Raw genomic sequence first — 20,971 nt, forward strand, 5'->3', positions numbered from 1 at the left:
AATTTCAGATATGGTTTCAATATTCTACTTTTAAACAGCAAATATCTTTGGCCAGAGTTATAATCCCATTTTTTAAATAATAAGAATGAAAGCAAGAAGATTGTTCCTTCAAAAGGCTCATAATATATAATTTTAATAAATTGAGCTTTGATCAAACATTTTAAAAGCAAAAGTATTCATAGTAGTGGTAATATGGTAAATGTTGCTACGGGCACTTTATCCTGGTGTTTTTTTTGCTGCTTTTAGGACTGCATTAATGATCTAATAGGTAAATATCCTCTTAATCATGAAAAAAAATATTCTCAGAAACTAGTTTTTTATGATCAATAAATTAAGGAATGAGGGAGACCAGGAGAACATTCATGGTTCAAATTGTTGCTAATTACAACTGCAAATAATCTAATAATAAAAGTATTTTCATGTCATGAACTGTGCAATTTCAGCTTATTAGTCACTATTTGTACTGAAAATAGGAAGCAGAGAAGTGAGATTCACCTAAGAAGTGGTATTATTTTGCCACTTTTTATGATATACTGTGATAATTGTCATTCTGTAATTGATGTATTCAATACACTGACTGCACTCAATATGCCAGAAAATTTGGAAAACTCAGCAGTGGCCACAGGACTGGAAAAGATCAGTTTTTATTCCAATCCCAAAGAATGACAATGGCAAAGAATGTTCAAACTACTACACTGTTGCACTCATCTCACACACTAGCAAAGTAATGCTCAAAATTCTCCAACCCAGACTTCAACAGTACATCAGCCAAGAACTCCCAGATGTTCAAGCTGAATTTAGAAAGGGCACAGGAACCAGAGATCAAATTGTCAACATCCACTGGATCACAGAATAAGTAAGAGAATTCCAGACATATATCTACTTTTGCTTCATTGACTACACTAAAGCCTTTGACAGTGTAGATCACAGCAAACTGTGGAAAATTCTTAAAGAGATGAGAATACTAGACCACCTTACCTGCCTCCTGAGAAACCTGTATGCAGGTCAAGAAGAAACAATTAGAACCAGATATGAAACAACACACTGGTTCCAAATTTGGAAAGGAGTATGTCAAAAGTCTACATTGTCACTTTGTTTATTTAACTTATATGCAGATTAAATCATGTGAAATGCCAGGCTGGATGAAGCACAAGCTGCAATCAAGATTGCTGGGAGAAATATAAATAGCCTCAGATATGCAGATGATGCCATCTTTATGACAGAAAGTGAAGAGGGACTAAAGAACCTTTTGATGAAAGTGAAAAAGGAGAGTGAAAAGTTGGGTTAAAACTCAACATTCAAAAAATGAAGATCATGGCATCTGGTCCCATCAATTCGTGGCAAATAGATGGGGAAACAATGGAAACAGTGACAGACTTTACTTCCTTGGGCACCAAAATCACTGCAGATGGTGACTACAGCCATGAAATTAAAAGACATTTGCTCCTTGGAAGAAAAGCAATGACCAACCTAGATGGCACATTAAAAAGCAAAAGCATTACTTTGCCAACAAAGGTCCATCACCTAAGCTATGGTTTATCTAGTAGTCATGTATGGATGTGAGATATGGACCATAAAGAAAACTGAGCACCAAAGAATTGATGTTTTTGAATTGTGGTGTTGGAGAAGACTCTTGCACGTCCCTTGACCACAAGGGGATCAAACCAGTCAATCCTAATGGAAATTAGTCCTAAATATTCATTGGAAGGACTGATGCTGAAGCTGAAACTCCAATACTTTGGCCATCTGATGCAAAGAACTGACTCGTTGGAAAAGACCCTGATGCTGGGAAAGATTGAAGGCAGGAGGAGAAGGGGATGGCAGAGGATGAGATGGTTGGATGGTATCACTGACTCGATGGACATGAGTTTGAGCAGGCTCCAGGAGCTGGTGATGGACAGGGAAGCCTGGCATGCTGCAGTCCAGGGTCAGACACAACTGAGTGACTGAACTGAACTGATGATGAAAATTATCCATGAGTTTCCATTAATTTTCTGATTAAACAGTCAACTCACTGGAAAAGACCCTGATGCTGGTAGTGATTGAAATAAAAAGGAGAAAAGGGCAGCAGAGGATGAGATGGTTGGATGGTGTCACCTTTTCAATCGACATGAACTTGGACAAACTCTGGGAGATGGTGAGGAAAAAGAAGGCCTGGCATGCTGCAGCCCATGGGGTCACAGGAGTCAGATACAACTTAATGACTGAACATTACCATATATTACACTATGAGTAAGAGGGTCTCAATTTATAAACCCATGTACAAATAAGATAGATGCTTAGATCATATTATTGTGAATTTAGGGAAAAACAAGAGGCCTTCCTCTTTCAATAGCACTATCTATTTGCTGGGACGTCAGCTTTCATTAAATTTTTAAAAACAAGATAGTACTTCTATTCTCAAATCATCAAACTTGCGATCATAGCATAATACAAAATGCTATTCATTCATTTGTTTATTCAATCACTCATGTCTTCACTGACTATATTTCACTGGAAGAGTTATCTTAATTTTGAGATTATGTGTTTCCTGAATGTTTTTAGTAAAGTATATTTTATGAATATAATATTACTCATAATAATTTTAAGAAACATTAGAGGATAATAATATGTAAAGTCAAAAGTTGGCTTGCATATTTAGTTATTCATTTACACATTTTTCTTTGTGAGTGAAATGAAAAGTCTAAGATTCAATATTTTAAATATATTTCTGTTAGCCAAGAAAATGGTAAAGCTTTTCATTTTTTGGAGCAGAAGCATTATAATAGATGTGTTCAGCAAGCAGACACTAAAATATATTTTGAATTTGAAGGTTTTATAGAATTGCTATAGTTAAATGTTATTTTTATGACATACAGCAGATGATAATGTTCACATTTTCTTCTAAAATTTATTTCTATTAATTTTATTTTTCTTATCTACTTCAGGAAATATTAAGTAAGTCTGATGTTCATATATCTTGCTTTATTTTTCCTTGATATCCCTTTGGTCAAAGTGAATATGCTGAAGGAAAAGGGTAATTAGAAATAGAATTAAGAAATAAGAAAAAGAGAGATGGGAACAGACATAATTGAATTTAAACTAGGCAAAAGAAATAAGTCATGTGAAGACATCCTTCACATGCTTGACATTTGCAATGGAGTTAATAATACCTCTTTTGTTATATGAAATGTGGGCTCATGACAGGTGAAATCTTTCTCTCCAAGACTTCTTTAAAAACCCAATAGAACTAGTTCTTCTATATCCAATGATTGATTCATTTCTTAATCAATTATGCATTCAATAATTATTAAGTTCATAATTTAACTAAACTAGTGTTCACTCTCACAAGTAGCAAGGTGCATGAGAAACAGTTCCTACAGTAGATAGAATAAGATTTGAGAAAACATATTACTTATTATTAAAACCAATATACATACCGAAAGTTATAAAGCACTCTTAAAATCTTTTTTTTCTGCTTAATTTACTTGTCTTTGAAAAAGTGTAGACATGTGAATTAAGAAATTTCAATGAGAAGTGTAAGTTTTTTATACAACTCTATGCCCACCTGCAACTAGATCATTTGAGTTATATGAAAAGAGTTTGTATGCTAAAAGAGTTCTGGGCAAAATGATTTATATTTTGTTTCTTGGTATCACAAATGTAAGTGGCTATACCTTCGTGACTTGGAATTTTTATATTTGAATACTATATCCTGAATTATTCTTAGATACATTTAATCCAATGGATTATAAACACTGACTTCACAAGACATTATCTCAGGGATTTCAAAAGGTTCTGAGTTGCAGATTTCTGTAAGAATAAAATTATTTCTCAAAATTAAGTAAAAACAAACAGACTATGAAAGTTGATTGTTTCTATTCCTGGTGAAACTAAATTTCCTCAGAAAAGACTGAACACATGTATAAAATTTTAATATATGCTACTGATGTACCATGAAAATAGATAAAATGCTGTGAGCTCTAATAAACTCTTACATCAACATATGATTTTTTCCAATCTTTAATAAAGGTAACTTTAGCAGATTTATAAACACACTTATCAGAAAGGTAATATAATAATCATGGACAAATACAGTATGTCAAGAAGCAAAAAAGAAAAAAAAGGGTTGTGCTAGAATACTCAGGGAAAACATCATGGATGGGCAACCTTAATCACAGTTAGGATTAGAAATGAGAGACAATAGATGGAAATGATTTCCAAAACTCCACTCCAACAATTTCATACTTAAAGGAGATTTGTGAAGCACATGCTAAGTCAGTCTTTATAATTCCAGTGGACATCAACTCTCTCCTTTAGATCTATTGTCAGTTCTATTTCTGTTTATAAAGTAATCTTTTATTGGTAACTCTGGTGCCAACATAGAGTGTAGACATTCACTATGTATTTTCACACTTAAGGTTGATGCCATCATTGACTTGAGGACGTGTCTACATCACAGAAGAACTGATTCTTAGGGGGAAAAGCAGGTTGAGAATTCCTTGGCGGATCTGCTTGGTCTTCACACTATAGATGATTGGGTTGAGCACAGGTGGAACTAGGAGGTAGATATGCGCCATGAAGATGTGGATGAGAGGGGATGAGTGTTTGGCAAAACGATGGACAATAGAGAGCCCAATCATAGGCACATAAAGAATAAGTACAGCACAGATGTGAGATGCACATGTGTTGAGGGCCTTAAATCTCCCCTCCTGAGATGAAATTTTTAATACTGAGTGAAGGATGGAAACATAAGACACAAAAATACCCAGAGAGTCCATTCCCCACAGCAAAGTGATCAGAACTAACCCATAAATAACATTAAACTTAGTGTCAGCACAAGCAAGGCGGATCATATCCTGATGTAGACAGTAAGAATGAGAAAGGATGTGGGAGTGGCAGAAGGGAAAGAAAGCCAGCCGGGCCAGAAGTGGAATCATGGCAAAGGCACTTCTAAGCAGGGCTGCAATTCCAATTTTAGTGATAAGTGTTGGAGTGAGAATGGTAGCATATCTTAGTGGGTGGCAGATGGCCACATATCGGTCAAAGGCCATGGCCAAGAGCACAGATGATTCAGTGAAGGAGAAAGTGTGAATGAAAAACATTTGGACCACACAGGTGTTGAACTGGATCTCCCTGGAAATCGACCACAACACCCTGAAGAGTGATGTCATTGTGGGCAAGGACATGCCCATGTCAGTGAGAGAAAGCACGGCCAAGAAGTAGTACATGGGCTGATGGAGCCTGGGGTCTGTCCGGACAATATGTAGGATAGTACAGTTACCCATGATCCCAACCAGGTAGAGGAGACAGAATGGGATGGAAATCCATTGGTGAAATTCCTCATATCCTGGGATACCTGTGAGATAGAAGGTGGAGGAGAGGATATTGCTGGAGTTTGCAGATGTCATAGGGCTTACTGTTAAACCACAATCACACTCCAGAAGGGGAACAAATGAGAAGATCAGCACCTGTGTCACAAAAACAAAACAAAACTTCAGAGTGTCCTATAATCACTCCTAGATTCACCCTCACATTTTTGCTTGTTTTTCTTCATTTCATTGCTGAGTGTCATCAATTAAGAAAAACATTTACTTTTATAGCCATAAGGACTTTCCCTTCTCCTCAGATGAAGAACTATTAACAAGCTGACTGAATATACACATTTTCCTTCAAAGACACTGCCCACAGAGCAGCATACACTAAACCATGGGAGAGCACATTATTAATTTTATGCTTTTTTTAGAACAATCTTGGCCAGAGTCACTGGTCTTATGTGCTACGCTGTGCTTAGTCGCTCAGTCATATTGGACTCCGTGATTGCGTGGACTGTAGCCTTCCAGGCTCCTCTGTCCATGGGGATTCTCCAGGAAAGAATACTAGAGTTGGTTATCATGCCAAAAGGGATCTTTCCAACCAGGGATCAAACCCAGGTCCCCCACATAGCAGGCAGATTCTTTACCATCTGAGCCACTAGGGAAGTCCACTGGTCTTATGCTGCTGCTGCTGCTGCTAAGTCGCTTCAGTTGTGTCCGAATCTGTGCGACCGCATAGACGGCAGCCCACCAGGTTCCCCCATCCCTGGGATTCTCCAGGCAAGAATACTGGAGTGGGTTGCCATTTCCTTATACTAGACCTTTAAAAACAAATGACTTTCTATAATACTCCAGTATTCTTGCCTGGAGAATCCCATAGACAGAGGAGCCTGGCATGGGGTCACAAGGGTCGAACACAACTTAACGACTAAAGAGAGAGAGAGAGAGAGAGAATGACTTATATGAAGTTCTTTGTCTGAGCTTGAAAGATTTTTCAGCAATACTCGAATATCATGCAAGACATCATTACACTATTCAGGCAAGATTTGGTCAGGATGGTTCTTATCCTTACTAAACATAAGTTTGACTACATAATTGATACCACAGGGATGGGATCCACATGTGCATGCTAAGTTGCTTTAGTCAAGTCCAACTTTTTGGGACCCTATGGACTGGGACCAGGCAGGCTCCTCTGTCCATGGGATTTTTCAGACAAGAATACTGGAGTGGGCTGCCATTTCCCCCTCCAGGGGATCTTCTTTACCCAGATATAGAACCCACCTCTCTTAAGTCTCCTGCATTGGCTGATGGGTTCTTTATCACTAGTGCCACCTAAGGATTATATCCACATAGAGTCAACTCTAATATCAATATGTTCTGTGATGAGCATCCCCCTGAGGTAAATACAGGTTAAGATGATATAGAAGAATATGTGGATTTAAGAATTTTTAATTGTAGAATATATAATATATGGAATGTTAAGCAAATTATAATTGATTTTGAATCTGATTTGAAAGATTCAGAACATTCTTCCTCTTATGTTACAGTACTGATTAATCATTTAGAGACTTTTTTTCTACAAAAAATTTTAAACAATAGTTATAGGGGTTGTTGAGAGATTAGAAACTTATCCATCAAAGCAAAAATAAGAGAAAACAACAAAAGTAAACTGCATAAAAAATGCCTACTGGCATCTGACCTTCACACTAAAACTTTTATGCTCAAATGAGAAAATATATCTTCCCCCACTAGGTTCCAGGATTTCTTCTGTGGTCAAGAAAGACATCTCTGTATTAAGAAAGGTGAGCCACTTCTCAAAACCCACTTGCTCATCAACTGCCCAGCCTCCATGCTCACCAAAATATTGGTTTAAGAATTTAAAGTCTATGGGACAAATTACCTTCCACTGTAAACTAATAAATCAGCATCTTCTGTCCTGGAAAGTCTCTTTTGATGTTCTGGGAAATGAAATCCCCTCGGTCTCCTCTAGTTCCATGTAAATAAACTTGATTATAGAAGATATTTCCTCAAATTGCTTAATAATTTTCTAAGAAATGCAAGATCCATAATCAAGACATCAAATAAGTAAATTTTAGAAACAAATTCAATCTTTCTGACTGTTCATATTACACTTAAGTTCTAGCCACTTACTGTATGAACTGAAACTTCTTATGCCCCTGCTTTAATTTAATTTCTCAAATTCCTATCTCCTCAGCTTCCTTTCTAAAATTGCACTGGTTATTACTTTCAATGCTCAGATTTTCCAATATTATCCCTTCTTTTTGTTGATTCTTTCCCAATTGCTATTCTATAATCAAAATTTTAAAATATGGTTTTTATCTCACTGCTTAGTCAATTCAGACCATTTTTTGGATTTTATAAATGTTCTCTCCCATTAACATGAAGTAGAAAACATGAAGTTTCATTGAGAACTGGAAGATACCTGATCTAGAGGTCATCTTTCATCATATCACTGATTTTGTTCTGAGGTTTTAAAGAGACAGAAAACCTCTTGATGAAAGTGAAAGAGGAGAGTGAAAAAGTTAGTTTAAAGCTTAACATTCAGAAAACTAAGATCATGGCATCTGGTCCCATCACTTCATGGGAAATAGATGGGGAGATAGTGGAAACAGTGTCAGACTTTATTTCTTGGGGCTCCAAAATCACTGCAGATGGTGACTGCAGCCATGAAATTAAAAGATGCTCACTCCTTGGAAGGAAAGTGATGACCAACCTAGATAGCATATTAAAAAGCAGAGACATTACTTTGCCAACAAAGGTCCATCTAGTCAAGGCTATGGTTTTTCCAGTAGTCACGTATGGATGTGAGAGTTGGACTATAAAGTAAGCTGAGCGCTGAAAATTTGATGCTTTTGAACTATGGTGTTAGAGAAGACTCTTGAGAGTCCCTTGGACTGCAAGGAGATCCAACCAATCCATCCTGAAGATCAGTCCTTGGTGTTCATTGGAAGGCCTGATGCTGAAGCTGAAACTCCAGTACTTTGGCCACCTCATGAAAAGAGTTGACTCATTGGAAAAGACCCTGATGATAGGAGGGATTGAGGGCAGGAGGAGAAGGGGATGACAGAGGATGAGATGGCTGAATGGCATCACCAACTCAATGGACATGGGTTTCAGTAAACTCCGGGAGTTTGTGATGGACTGGGAGGCCTGGCCTGCTATGATTCATGGGGTCACAAAGAGTCAGACACGACTGAGTGACAGAACTGAACTGAACTGAACTGATGTAGAATCTGTTTCTCTGGTTCTGCAATCACATTAACTTAAGTTATATTCTGGTTTCAAAGCTTACTCACTTTCATTTAGATGAAATGACTCTTTTTTCTCTGTACCAAAGTTGCTTCCTCTGTAAACTGAAGATACTAATAGTTTGATGGGATGTGCTGATGTGAAGGAGATATTATGTGTTAAATACTTGGTATAGAGCCTTTTCTGTGATGATGATAGTGATGAAATGAGAACAATGATGATGACAACATCAACAATGATGATGATAACAATAACACCAACAGTGACTGAAGTATAATGAGAGGCGGAAGACAAAGGAAGACTATTAAGTATTCTCCCCTAGAGGAAACACCATGAGTGGCCATCTTACAAGTGACCTAGATGCTCTGAGAAGTAGAAAACGAACTGTATCAATTTAATCTCCTTTTCCTCTGCTAAAATTTCAGTATAGCAAGAAATATGAATTGCTCCTTAGTATTTTTTTAATGCAGAAATTCCTCTGATCATCATGATGAAACTACATATATACATTTCATTTTAATCAGTACCAATATTGGGGGTTGTAAGAAGAGTCCAAAATAGAATGAGAAATCTCACCAAGAGTATGAATGAGATTTTGGGGACTTCAGTGAACTGGAGCCTGAGTGAACTGGAATCTTCAGTGAACTGGAATATAAGCAGTCACATTAGCATTCTGTTATCACAACATAAATATTCATTACTCTCCATATTCACTAGTATCTGGTCCATCTATTATTTCACAGTCCCCATGTTTTAGCTCCCATTTGGTTTGACAATCCAATACCTCTTTGTCCTGATACTGAAATTTCAAATTCATTCACATAGTTTTTGATATCTTCCACATCCCCGGAGAAGGAGGTCAGTGGAGTTAGGTAATAAATTAAAAAATTTATAAGTCTTAGAGGTTTAAAACATAATTAATAGAGTGAGTGAAGTCACTCAGTCATGTCCAACTCTTTGCGACCCCATGGACTGTAGCCTACCACGCTCCTCCATTCATGGGATTTTCCAGGCAAGAGTACTGGGGTGGGTTGTCATTTCCTTCACCAGAGGATCTTCCCGACCCAGGGATTGAACCTGGGTCCCCCGCATTGTAGGCAGATGCTTTACCGTCTGAGCCACCAGGGAAGTTTTTAATTAAAAACTTTTTTTTTTTAATTTGAAGTTTTTAATTGATAGTTAATATCATGTTAAAAATCACTGATACATGGGATTAGAAGGGATCTAGAATTTTATCTGCTGTAATCCCACTCTTATTCTGGATTCTTCTTCTGTTATGTCTGGTAATATTCTGTTATGCTGTGTAAACAGTCATGTCCACTGACAGACAGGGGACTACTTGCCATGAAAGTCTTGGGTATATTAAGCAAGTTCTCTCTGAAAAACCTATGTCTGGCTTGAAACCTCTGTCTATGGGTATGGACAATAAAGATTTGGAGAAAGTATGCCCTCTAATAACCTGAGAACCTCTTCCTTCTCAAACCATTCCCCTGGCCCTTCTTTTCACACTTTGGGTGTCTGCCCTGCTCTCTTTGATCTCTCAGACCCCGTCTGTATTTTCCTATTACCTCCCAGTTTTACTGTTCCCAGTCATTACCTACTTGGTAGAATAGTTGCTCTTGTCATGAGTGACTGCTCTAATTCTCAAGGAAAGAAGGATGAGTTTATAAGTCTTCCTCCAGCCCTTAGAGATGTGAGTCCCCATGAGAAATTCAAGACTGCACCTGTAACCCTGTCTGTGCCACCCTTGTAGTTTATGGCCCTTCTTCAAATCCTCTGTTTTCCATTCCCTAATTCAGTCCTGAATATCCATTGGAAGGACTGATGCTAAAGCTGAAGCTCCAATACGTTGGCCACTTGATGTGAAGAACTGACTCATTGGAAAAGACCCTATGCTAGGAAAGATTGAAGGCAGGAAGAGAAGGGGATGGCAGAGGATGAGATGATTTGATGCCATCACCAGCATGATGGACATGAATTTGAGTAAACTCCAGGAATTGGTGATGGACACCAATTCTAGGACACCAGCCTAGGGTTCACAGTCCATGGGGATGCAAAAAGTTGGACATGACTGAGCAACTAACACACACACAGCCTTCTTGCCTTTGCATTCCCAAACTGCATTATCAGTTCAGTTCACTTGCTCAGTCATGTCCGACTCTTTGTGATCTCTGGGACTGTAGCCTTCCAGGCATCTCTGGCCATGGAATTCTACAGGCAAGAATACTGAAGTAGATTGCCATTCCCTTCTCCAGAGGAACTTCTCAACCCAGGAATAGAACCCTGGTATCCTGCATTGCAGGCAGATTCTTTACCATTTTTGCTACAGGCAAAGAACCATGAAGGCTATAGAGAGTCTCAAATATTGATCACCTTGATATCTGGAACAAACATGGTAGTGCAACATGTGATCAAATGGTAGCTTGTATCCAGAATGTGGCTGGGTAATAAAGATGTTGGGCTTCCCAGGTGGCTCAGTGGTAAAGAATCCACCGGTTAATACAGGAGATGCAGGTTTGATTTCTGGGTTAGGAGATTCCCTGGAGTAGGAAATGACAACCCACTTGTATTCTTGCCTGGAAAATTCCATGGACAGAGGAGCCTGAAGGGCTACAGCACATAGAGTCACAAAGAGTCGGATAAAATGAGTCACTGACAGGCACGCATGCATGCGATAAAGAATGTTAGCTATGGAGTATCCAATGAGGACTTTATTAAGGACTTAAACTGTTGAGGGACATAAAGTCTATAACTTAAAGGCTGGGAATGACTCTAGTTCAGTTCTGTTACCAAATACTAGATAAAAATGAAACACTTATGTGAGTCAACTCCCTCAAAACTGTTACAATATGGAATATGTGAGAAATATCTATTAACTTCCACTCAACTTTGCTGTACTCTTAAAATTACAATAAAAAATAAAATGTATTTGAAAGATCATAAACAGTAAAGTCAATGTGATCGCTCAAATCTTGATTCTGTGGAGTGGTACTTTCTTCACTGTGTTGTTGAGTTCTTCCTGCTAAATAGATTATATACACTGGATCAGACTATGAAGAACTTTCACTCAATGAATAAGGTTCACTATGTCTGCCAACAATATCGACTTCTAAATGTCTATTTGTGATTATACCATGCAGCAGGGTTGGCATGTGGACTACTCAGGGTGAATAAAACTGACTTGCTCAGTCATCAACAATACTGACTTTTAAATGCTTAGTACAGGAACTCTTTTAAAAATGTGTTCTACTGTTAATCTTTGCAGTTCTGGTCTTGAGACTAGTAATATTGATTTAATTACAAGTCTTAACACTATTACTGATTCACCCAACTAAGATACTGTAGATTGCATCCATCAACAATACTGACTTTTAAATGCTTAGTACAGGAACTCTTTTAAAAATGTGTTCTACTGTTAATCTTTGCAATTCTGGTCTTGAGACTGGTAATATTGATTTAATTGTAAGTCTTAACACTATTACTGATTCACCCAACTAAGATACTGTAGATTGCACGTATGTCATGACTTAGTACTCTTCCAGTATTTAAGATACTCATTGAGAACTGGCTCTTTCAGGAATTGAAAATAGAAGTAATTATGTCAGTAGAAGCAATAGCTCTCATAATGAAAAATTACTTATTAAAAAATTCACCATCTACTAATTGTCTATGAAAATAATAGGCTATTTCTATCATAGCACTAGAAACCCTTTGGAACTCCAAATTAACACATCTCTTTTTGAAATTACCAGAAAAAGATTTGAATTTACTTGATTTCAGTGGTACCAGTTGCCTTATACTTTTCCTTATACTTATTTTTAAAATATGAACTTAAATCACTTTGACATCATGTAAGTTTGATATGATCAAAGATCCCAAATTCAGATGATTATTAGTAAGTACAACTATATTCCTTCATCATGATGTCTATATATTTCTCATGTATAAAATAGAGGGAAATAAAAAAGCAATTTCAACCTCTCATTGCTGAATTATTTGGCAACTTAAGTGTAAGCTCAATTATGAATGATTCATTCTGATGATGAGAAGGTAATGGGCAAATGTTCACATTAACGGGGATATAGAGAGCACTACCTAGGCCACAAAGCCCGAGAGTAGATACAACTATGAAAGGAAGACTGGTTGTCTGGTTACAGGAAGAAGGGCATCCTTAAGCTCTTTTCCAGATCTGCAATGTTCTGTGTCCTGACCACAGTGAGCTGCCTCAACAGGCCACTTTGCCCTCTGACTTCAGGTTTGATTTGATCAACAACAGAAATGGCACAACACAGGAATACAGAAAAAACCTACAGCTGGAGGGTTTACTCCCTTGATTCCCCACCAACCCTCACTGTGGCTTCCTCATGGAGGCTGCATCTCTCTATAGAAACAGGAAACTCAGGCTGAGTGTCCTTCTCTATATCCTTCCTGTCCCTTCCATATTTTGGTAAATTTTTTTTTTTTTCCTTGACACTTTAGGACTAGTGTTGGCAGCAAATTCTCTTCTGTAATACTGTAATATATACATCATCTATATATTTATAAGACATACAAATAAATATTTCTTTTTGGTTTTCATAAATCATGCACACATATTTTCAATTACCCCCTGATGCCTTTATCAAAGTCCTTATGCAGTTTGAGAATGACTTTTCTTCCCCTAACAGAACCTTACTTAATACAAAGGAGAAATTTCTACCTCATATATATGTGTACACCTTCTGTCAATTTCTATATCTGTCTCTGGTTTATCATCATGACTATCTACAAGCTTATTATATATTCAAGTTTTAATATGTGCAATTATCATTTTTTAAAAGGAAGCTTAATGTTCATTTTTTGGTTAATCAGACCAAAAAGTTATTTTTTCTTCCAAAATGGGGCTATTCAACTCAAAAGCATCAGTTTCCCAAGTGTAAGAGACAAAGCATTAGGTAAATTTTTGCATATTTAGTTTTTCTACATATAACAAAGAGAAAAAACTGTGACTAATGAAGAGTAAGGAGAGGACAGAGTGCAAGTAAGCCTAGATATGAAGGAGAAAAGAAGACTCTTTTAGAAAGGGAAGTCAAACAAATTCCTTAATAGACAACGCACGTATGACAAGTTTGCCCTGCTGCTCAGCTTGCACATAGTTAGGATGAAGAAATAATGCTACCATCATGTGTAAATCTTAACAGTAACTCTATGGCTGATTCGTGTCAATGTATGACAAAACCCACTGAAAAATTAAAAAAATAAATAAATAAATAAAAAGTTAAAAAATAAAATAAAATAAAATAAATAAATAAATAAATAAAATTCTTTTTGGTATTCTCCAGTGTTCATTGACCCACTCCAGTTCAAAATCTGTCTTCTTATCTGATTTAATTTCAAGGTATATTTTGGCAGAATTTTTTCTGTTTTCAATTTATTTGAAACTGCAGAGTTTATTATCTATTTTAATTATGTTTCCTGAGTTTAGTTTACTTTTTAAAAGAATTTTTGAAAATTATGGTTCTGTATAGTTTTATTTTTAAAGTTACTTTCTGTGTTTCTCTGCTTTCCAATTAATCTAGCCATTGTTGTTCAGTCATTCAGTTGTGTTTGACTCTTTTTGGTCCCATGGCAGGCTTCCCTGTCCTTCCCAATCCCTTGGAATATACTCAAACTCATGTCCACTGAGTTGGTGATGCCATCCAAACATGTCATCCTTTGTCATCCCCTTCTCCTCCTATCTTCAATATTTCCCAGCATCAGGGTCTTTTCTAACGAGTCAGTTCTTTGCATCCGGTGGTCAAATTATTGGAGCTTCAGCTTCAGCATTAGTTCTTCCAAACAGTATTCCAGTCATACCCTTGCAAAAAATATTGATTTATGATTTTTGGCTTCCCATAATTTAACAAAGGGGGGTGTTGGGGTGATTTAAAATAGTGTCTGTACAAAAATTATTAGTTAGGATTCTCATTAAATTCTCTAATTGTCTTAGATCCATTTCTATTCTTTCATTAAAATTTGTACTTTAAGCTTAGCTGTTGACAATATCTTTCTTCTTATTTTCTAGGGAATTGTAAGAAACAGCAAGGGTGGTGGGCAGTTACAATTCATGGTGATCTGGAGGGAATCTCTCTTTTTTTTATTTTTGTTCAAAGTTCTGAACATGTTATATTAGATTTAATAAGAGTGTACATTGACCAAATGATTTTTACATTTTTTCTTTCCCATTACACTAGTAGAGAGCCCCTTTTGTGTGAAGTCTGGATTTGTCTTGTGAGTTTTCTCCACTGATGAAAAGTAAGTCTATGCATTTACTGTCTAGCTTTTTTCTGACAATCATTTGAGTAGATGTAAAGGAGACAAATGCAATATTTTCATTGATCCCATCTCTAAAATCAAACATTTGTTTGACTATTATGTGACTTAAAATATGGAGAATGAAGTCTAATTTGCCTCAATGGAAACAAAATGTAGCTAGCCATCAACACCAACTCTACTATATATTATCTCTTTTTCCTTTGAATAGTTAACTTCTCTGTCTTAGTTTTAACATGCAAACTTGATTTTATCCTAAAATCTAAATGGAAAATATCACCATAAAATAGCTGAATGAAATAAATTCCCTCTTACTAAATCTCCTGACACAAAGATTTTGAGATGATTTAAAACAAGCAAGTAATGATAGAAACAAGTACAATTATTTTCCTTGAGGTGACATGTAGAATTTATTGACTATCATGGAACTATACATACAAAATGTGTCTAAGAATTTCTGACAGGTTATCTTCAGGATGAAGAAAATGAATGTAGAGGTTGAAAGGGGATCAAATATCTTCTAAGTGTGAGCAAGCCCAATCCTTTCAGATAATAATATCTTTAGCAAGCCTTGGCGAATCTGCTTTGTCTTGATGCTATAAATAATTGGGTTGAGAACTGGTGGAACTAACAGGTAAATATCTGCCATGGTAATATGAATAACGGGAGAGGAATGCTTTGCAAAACGATGCACTAAGGACAATCCTATCATTGGCACATATAGAATGAGCACAGCACAAATATGAGAGACACATGTGTTGAGGGCTTTGAGTTTCCCTCCCCGGGACGCAATGCGCAACACAGAGTGGAGGATGAAAGCATAAGATAAAAAGATTCCTAGAGAATCTACACCCCAATAAAATGCAACAACAAACAAACCATACAAAACATTGAATGAGATGTCAGAACAGGCCAATTGGATGACATCTTGATGTAAGCAGAAGGAGTGGGAGAGAACATGGGAGTGGCAGAAAGAAAATGTGGGGATACGAACAAGAATAACAGGGAGGACAGTGGAGCATCTGATTATGATGAACACCCCTATGTAGACGATGCGCTGTGGGGTAAGTTTGCTGGAATACCTCAAAGGATCACAGATGGCAACATAGCGGTCAAAAGCCATGGCTAGGAGCACAGCTGATTCCATTAGAGAAAAAGTGTGAATGAAATACATCTGGGCTACACAAGTATTCATCTCAATCTCCTTAGCATCAAACCAGAAGGTTCTCAGTACTGTGGGCAGGGTGGAGATGGACATGCCCATGTCCGTGAAGGACAGCATGGCCAGGAAGTAGTACATGGGCTCATGGAGACTCTTGTCAGTGTGGATGATGTGAAGAATTGTACAGTTGCCCACTATTCCAGTCAGATAGAACACACAAAAGGGGATGGAAATAAAGTGTTGAGCATCCTCATAGCCAGGAATCCCAGAGAGGTAGAATGAAGCCAACTGTCCAATACTTGAATTAGAGCTTGTCATGAGGCTGTCCCATGGAGCCATTCTTCTACCATAAAAATGTGAACTCCTAAAAGGAATAATAACACACAACCTTAAAGCATTCATTTTCTCTGACAAGGATATTTGGTGGAAACATTTTAGAATGTATGACAGAAAAAACTAAAGCAATGAATGCATGGATTTAGTTTTAACCAATGGATAAAGCCCACAAGAATAATTAAGTAACATTATAAGGTATGAACTGTGCAGTAAGGGTGCATAGTTGAAAGAGGCACACAGACAGGCCCTCAAACTTGTCTAAATGGGAATCAGATCCAAAAGCATCTGAGGGTAAATAGGGTTGACCTAATTTACAGTCTAGAGTATTTGGAATTTGGTTTCTCTTTCATATTCTCCACCAAGGTTTCTTTATGTACTTACCCCAAAATAATCACTCAGATGGTAAAGAATCTGCCTGCAGTGTGGTAGACCCTGGTTCAATCCCTGGTTCAATCCCTGGGTCAGTAGGTCAGGAAAATTCCTTGGAGAATGGAACGGCAACTCACTCCAGTATTCTTGCCTGGAGAATTTCATAGACAGAGGTACAGTCTATGGAGTTGCAAAGACTAACAGTAATACCCTGCAATGAAACAAAAGTTTTATTTAAGTGAATTTCAATCATTTGTTCCACTGATAATAATTGATATGAGAGTTATGTCAGTTTGTTGATCGATCCCTTTTATTGTCACTGGAACTCACAAGTTTTCTGATGCTTCTGTGGACATGGCCTTTGGCCATCTCTGACAGCTACAAGAAAAATAACCATCACAGCCTCATCATCCCTAAATATCAGAATGAAATTAACTCACCCACAAACTGCGATTCAGTGGTCCACTGTAATTGCAATAACATAGTGCCATTCTCTTGATATTTTTGTTTTGCTCCTCTGCTCACTGCTTTAATGTATTTCATTGAAAAAGATAACAAGCCTTGTCCCACAATATTGTATAGACAATTAAATAATTTATAAAAATGCTTACCACAGTCCCCCTTCCTTTTGAATTTTTACATTTTGATAATCATATTTGTACCATAAAGTATCTCAGTGGTGTCAACAGAAAGAAATGTTTTAGATAAGTAAATGGAGGCTTAGAGACTCAAATGGTTTGCCCAATACCCCATAAGTACAATAATAGCTTTAATGAATATCAGTTTTAGGGTTCTGCTCATGTGCATGGTGATTTCTCAGAACAGCAGCTAACTCATCTACATGGTTGCTACAGTTATGTGACTGGCTTGGTCAGTGCTTGAAGATTCAGTCATATGCCTGACATCATGTGCTAGTCCTAATGCCACAATGATATTAAAATAAACAAAGAAAGTAGTTCCTTCAGACATTTAAATAAATTAGTACTTAACTAGTCTATATGTTTACTACCAGGCTGTCTGTCACAACAGCCATATAGCATCTTAGGCCTATTATCAAATCCCCTGAAATTTAATCATCTGGGCTTTTTTCTGCATGATTCAATGACTCTTTCATGAGTAGTTCAGTTCAGTTCAGTCACTCAGTCGTGTCCGACTCCTTGTGACCCCATGGACTGCAGCGTGCCAGGCTTTCCTGTCCATCACCAACTTCCAGAGCCTACTCAAACTCGTGTCCATTGAGTCAGTGATGCCATCCAACCATCTCATCCTCTGTCTTCCTCTTCTCCTCCTGCCTTCAATCTTTCCCAGCATCCGGGTCTTTTCCAAACAGTCAGTTCTTCACATCAGTTGGCCAACGTATTGGAGTTTCAGCTTCAGCATCAGTCCTTCCAATGAATACTCAGGATTGATCTCCTTTAGGATGGACTGGTTGGATCTCTTTGCAGTCCAAGGGGCTCTCAAGAGTCTTTTCCAACACTACAGTTCAAAAGCATTAATTCTGTGGCACTCAGCTTCCTTTATAGTCCAACTCTCACATCCATACATGACTACTCAAAAAAACATAACTTCGACTAGATGGACCTTTATTGGCAAAGTAATATCTCTGCTTTTTAATATGCTGTCCAGTTTGGTCATTGCTTTTCTTCCAAGGAACAAGCATCTTTTAATTTCATGAGTAGAGATGTCTTATTAACACAGATCTTTCCATAGCTTAAGAAAAACAGGCACTCTTATTCAATTCCGTAAGTTTTATTCATGAATCATATTCAGGTCCTAATATCCAAAAGAACTTTCAAAATCTTAAAATGATTTGTGTATTGTCTTATTTAAACCACTAAATACTTATATGAGATCAACACATGTCCTTTGCTATTCAAATCCACTAACATATCCTCTTGTTTCAATGCCCAAAATATTTTAACTTATTCACTTCTGCTGTTTACCACTGTCATGATTTCTCTTCTAAACTATTTTATTAGCCACTTACCTCATCTAATACTTTCCACTTTTGTGTCATTCTCCTCAAACCAATTCTCCTTGGAGCAGTGAATTCTTAAAGACAAAAACAAGTCAGTTCATTTCTGTGTTTAAAATATGTTAAATGACCTACTGATCTCTGAATGAAAGGGAAGCCATTTCAGTACTTATAATATCCTTCTTCCCTGTGTATGGAAAAAAAGAGGTGGATTATACATGTGATTTTTCCCTTTCCTGTCCATCTTTGTGCTATCATTCTCAAATCCCCTAGATTGCCTCATACACATTTTGCTACTTTTGACCTCATTGACACTCCTGTTCACTAAATTGCAGGCCTTCTTTCCTTCTTTCAATTTGTATAATCAAGTTTCTTTCCTCATCACTCTATTCAAATACTCTTTTCCAAAGTATTTAAAATAAAACACATTTCGTCTCATATTATTGCTTCACATGATATATTTTTTCCCTGCAAAATTCACTATTTTTTCACTTCATTCAAATTCTCTAGCTCCAACTACCCAAAGCCAATCTTTTACCTTTGACCCACAGTTTCTTCCCTTCTTTCCACTGAGAAATTGAGAGTGATTTTCCCTCCCAGATCTGCCCTCCCCCATAATGAACTTACTCCTGTCTGTAGGCCACTTGTGTTTCTCTGTCACTTGATTAACTTTCGCCACTTTGCTTTCTTGCTCATAGTTAAAGTGCTCAAATTGGAAATAGTGTTTTCTAAGGAGTGTAGAATGTTTCCAGCTTATACATCTGTGATAAAAGAAGCTCTTCATTTCTCCTGGTTTTTTGGGTCTCTGGAAGCCTGAGGGAATCATAGACACTAGCGGTACAATAAGGAATAGGGACTTGTGAGCCTAAGGGAGCGATGTTGTTCAGGATGAGACAGCAGGAATTCCACAGGAACAGAGAAAGCTCCAGGGAGACACAAGTGGACAAATGCAAGGAAACTCTGACTCTACCGCTGATGGCTGCTGAGTTTAGATACACAATGGGAGGTTGGAGGGTTCCAGCTGAAAAACTCCTTGGTGGAAAAAAAGAACTATGAATACTAAAACTACACAATAAAATAAAAAGACTACAGGCGAAAATAGATATTAGTACTGGACAGATGCTAGCGATTACCCAGGTCCTAGGGAATACCTAGACGATATGGGATCTTCCCTAGATGTACGGGTGATTCACAAATAGATAAATTCTTAGAGGGGCTAACATAGGTGAAAATAACCTCAAATTCTGATTTTATTAAAGAAATATGAGATTATCAGTGGCAATAACCATCTACCAGAAGTGTATACATATCCTGGAAAGTTGTATAATATTATATTACATTATCCTAGGCTTAAATTATTTCTAGTTTATTTTTACACATAATATTTGGCCATAGCATAACCAAGCAGAAAAAGAAACAAGTAATGTGTTATAAGATTAATATTAAAAATAATAATAATACATGGATAAACATAGGGGATCCAAAAATAAAAATTTTAGATAAGCTTTAAAATAATTATGAATAAACATAGTGAAAAAAACCAGAAAGTAAGATTTAAATATTCAGGAAGAAACGAATATTTTTTAAACATTCAAATGAAAAATGTATAATTGAAAATGCTATGAGGGAGCTATAAAATTGAAAAGGTAAGTAAATGCCCAAATCACAGGATTCTTATGTAGTAAATTCTAGATTTAAGTTCAGGCAATGGTGTTCAGGATGAGACAGCAGGATTTTCCACAGGAACAGAAGAATGCCTAACAGAGGCAAAAGTGGACAAATTAAAGGAAATCCTGACTTTACCTCTTCTGGCTACTGAGTTTAGATACACAATGGGAGACAGGAGGGTTCCAACTGAATAAATACTTGGTGGAATAAAAGAACTGTGAATACTAAAGACTATAAAATAAAATAAGGCGACTATAGAACTAAAAAATAGACATAGAACTGGGCAGGTCCTAGAGATTATGCTGGTCCTCTAGAATACCTGCTGCCAATGCAGGAGACACAGGAGATGTGGGTTCAATCCCTGGGTCGGGAAGATTTCCTGGAGAAAGGAATGGCAACCCACTCCAGTATTCTTGCCTGAGAAATGTCATGGACAGAGGAGACTGACAGGCTACATACAGTCCATGAGGTTGCAAAGAATTGGACACGACTGAGCAGATAGGCATATATGTCAACTATATCGCAAAAAAACTAGAAGGAAAAAACTTTGCCATTATGTGTCATTTGAGATCCACACATGAGGGAACACTGCCATCTTGTGCTTGT

At 37.1% G+C, this 20,971-nt stretch overlaps 2 protein-coding genes across 2 annotated transcripts; both read right to left on the minus strand.

Annotated features, from left to right (window-relative positions):
- Positions 1–4,430: 4,430 nt before the first annotated feature.
- Positions 4,431–5,390, minus strand: LOC136175205 (olfactory receptor 51L1-like). The gene has a single exon (XM_065945531.1). It carries the CDS (start codon positions 5,388–5,390, stop codon positions 4,431–4,433), a length of 960 nt encoding a protein of 319 aa, XP_065801603.1.
- Positions 5,391–15,375: 9,985 nt separating this feature from the next.
- LOC136175814 (olfactory receptor 51G1-like) lies at positions 15,376–16,335 on the minus strand. Its single transcript, XM_065946025.1, has one exon. It carries the CDS (start codon positions 16,333–16,335, stop codon positions 15,376–15,378), a length of 960 nt encoding a protein of 319 aa, XP_065802097.1.
- Between the last annotated feature and the right edge of the window lie 4,636 nt (positions 16,336–20,971).

Source organism: Muntiacus reevesi, chromosome 9, assembly GCF_963930625.1.
Source record: "Muntiacus reevesi chromosome 9, mMunRee1.1, whole genome shotgun sequence".
Lineage (NCBI taxonomy): Eukaryota > Metazoa > Chordata > Mammalia > Artiodactyla > Cervidae > Muntiacus > Muntiacus reevesi.

What these genes read in the sequence shown, in the direction of transcription:
- LOC136175205 (XM_065945531.1), bottom strand. Translation starts at nt 5,390, where the DNA reads ATGACATCTGCAAACTCCAGCAATATCCTCTCCTCCACCTTCTATCTC.
- LOC136175814 (XM_065946025.1), bottom strand. Translation starts at nt 16,335, where the DNA reads ATGACAAGCTCTAATTCAAGTATTGGACAGTTGGCTTCATTCTACCTC.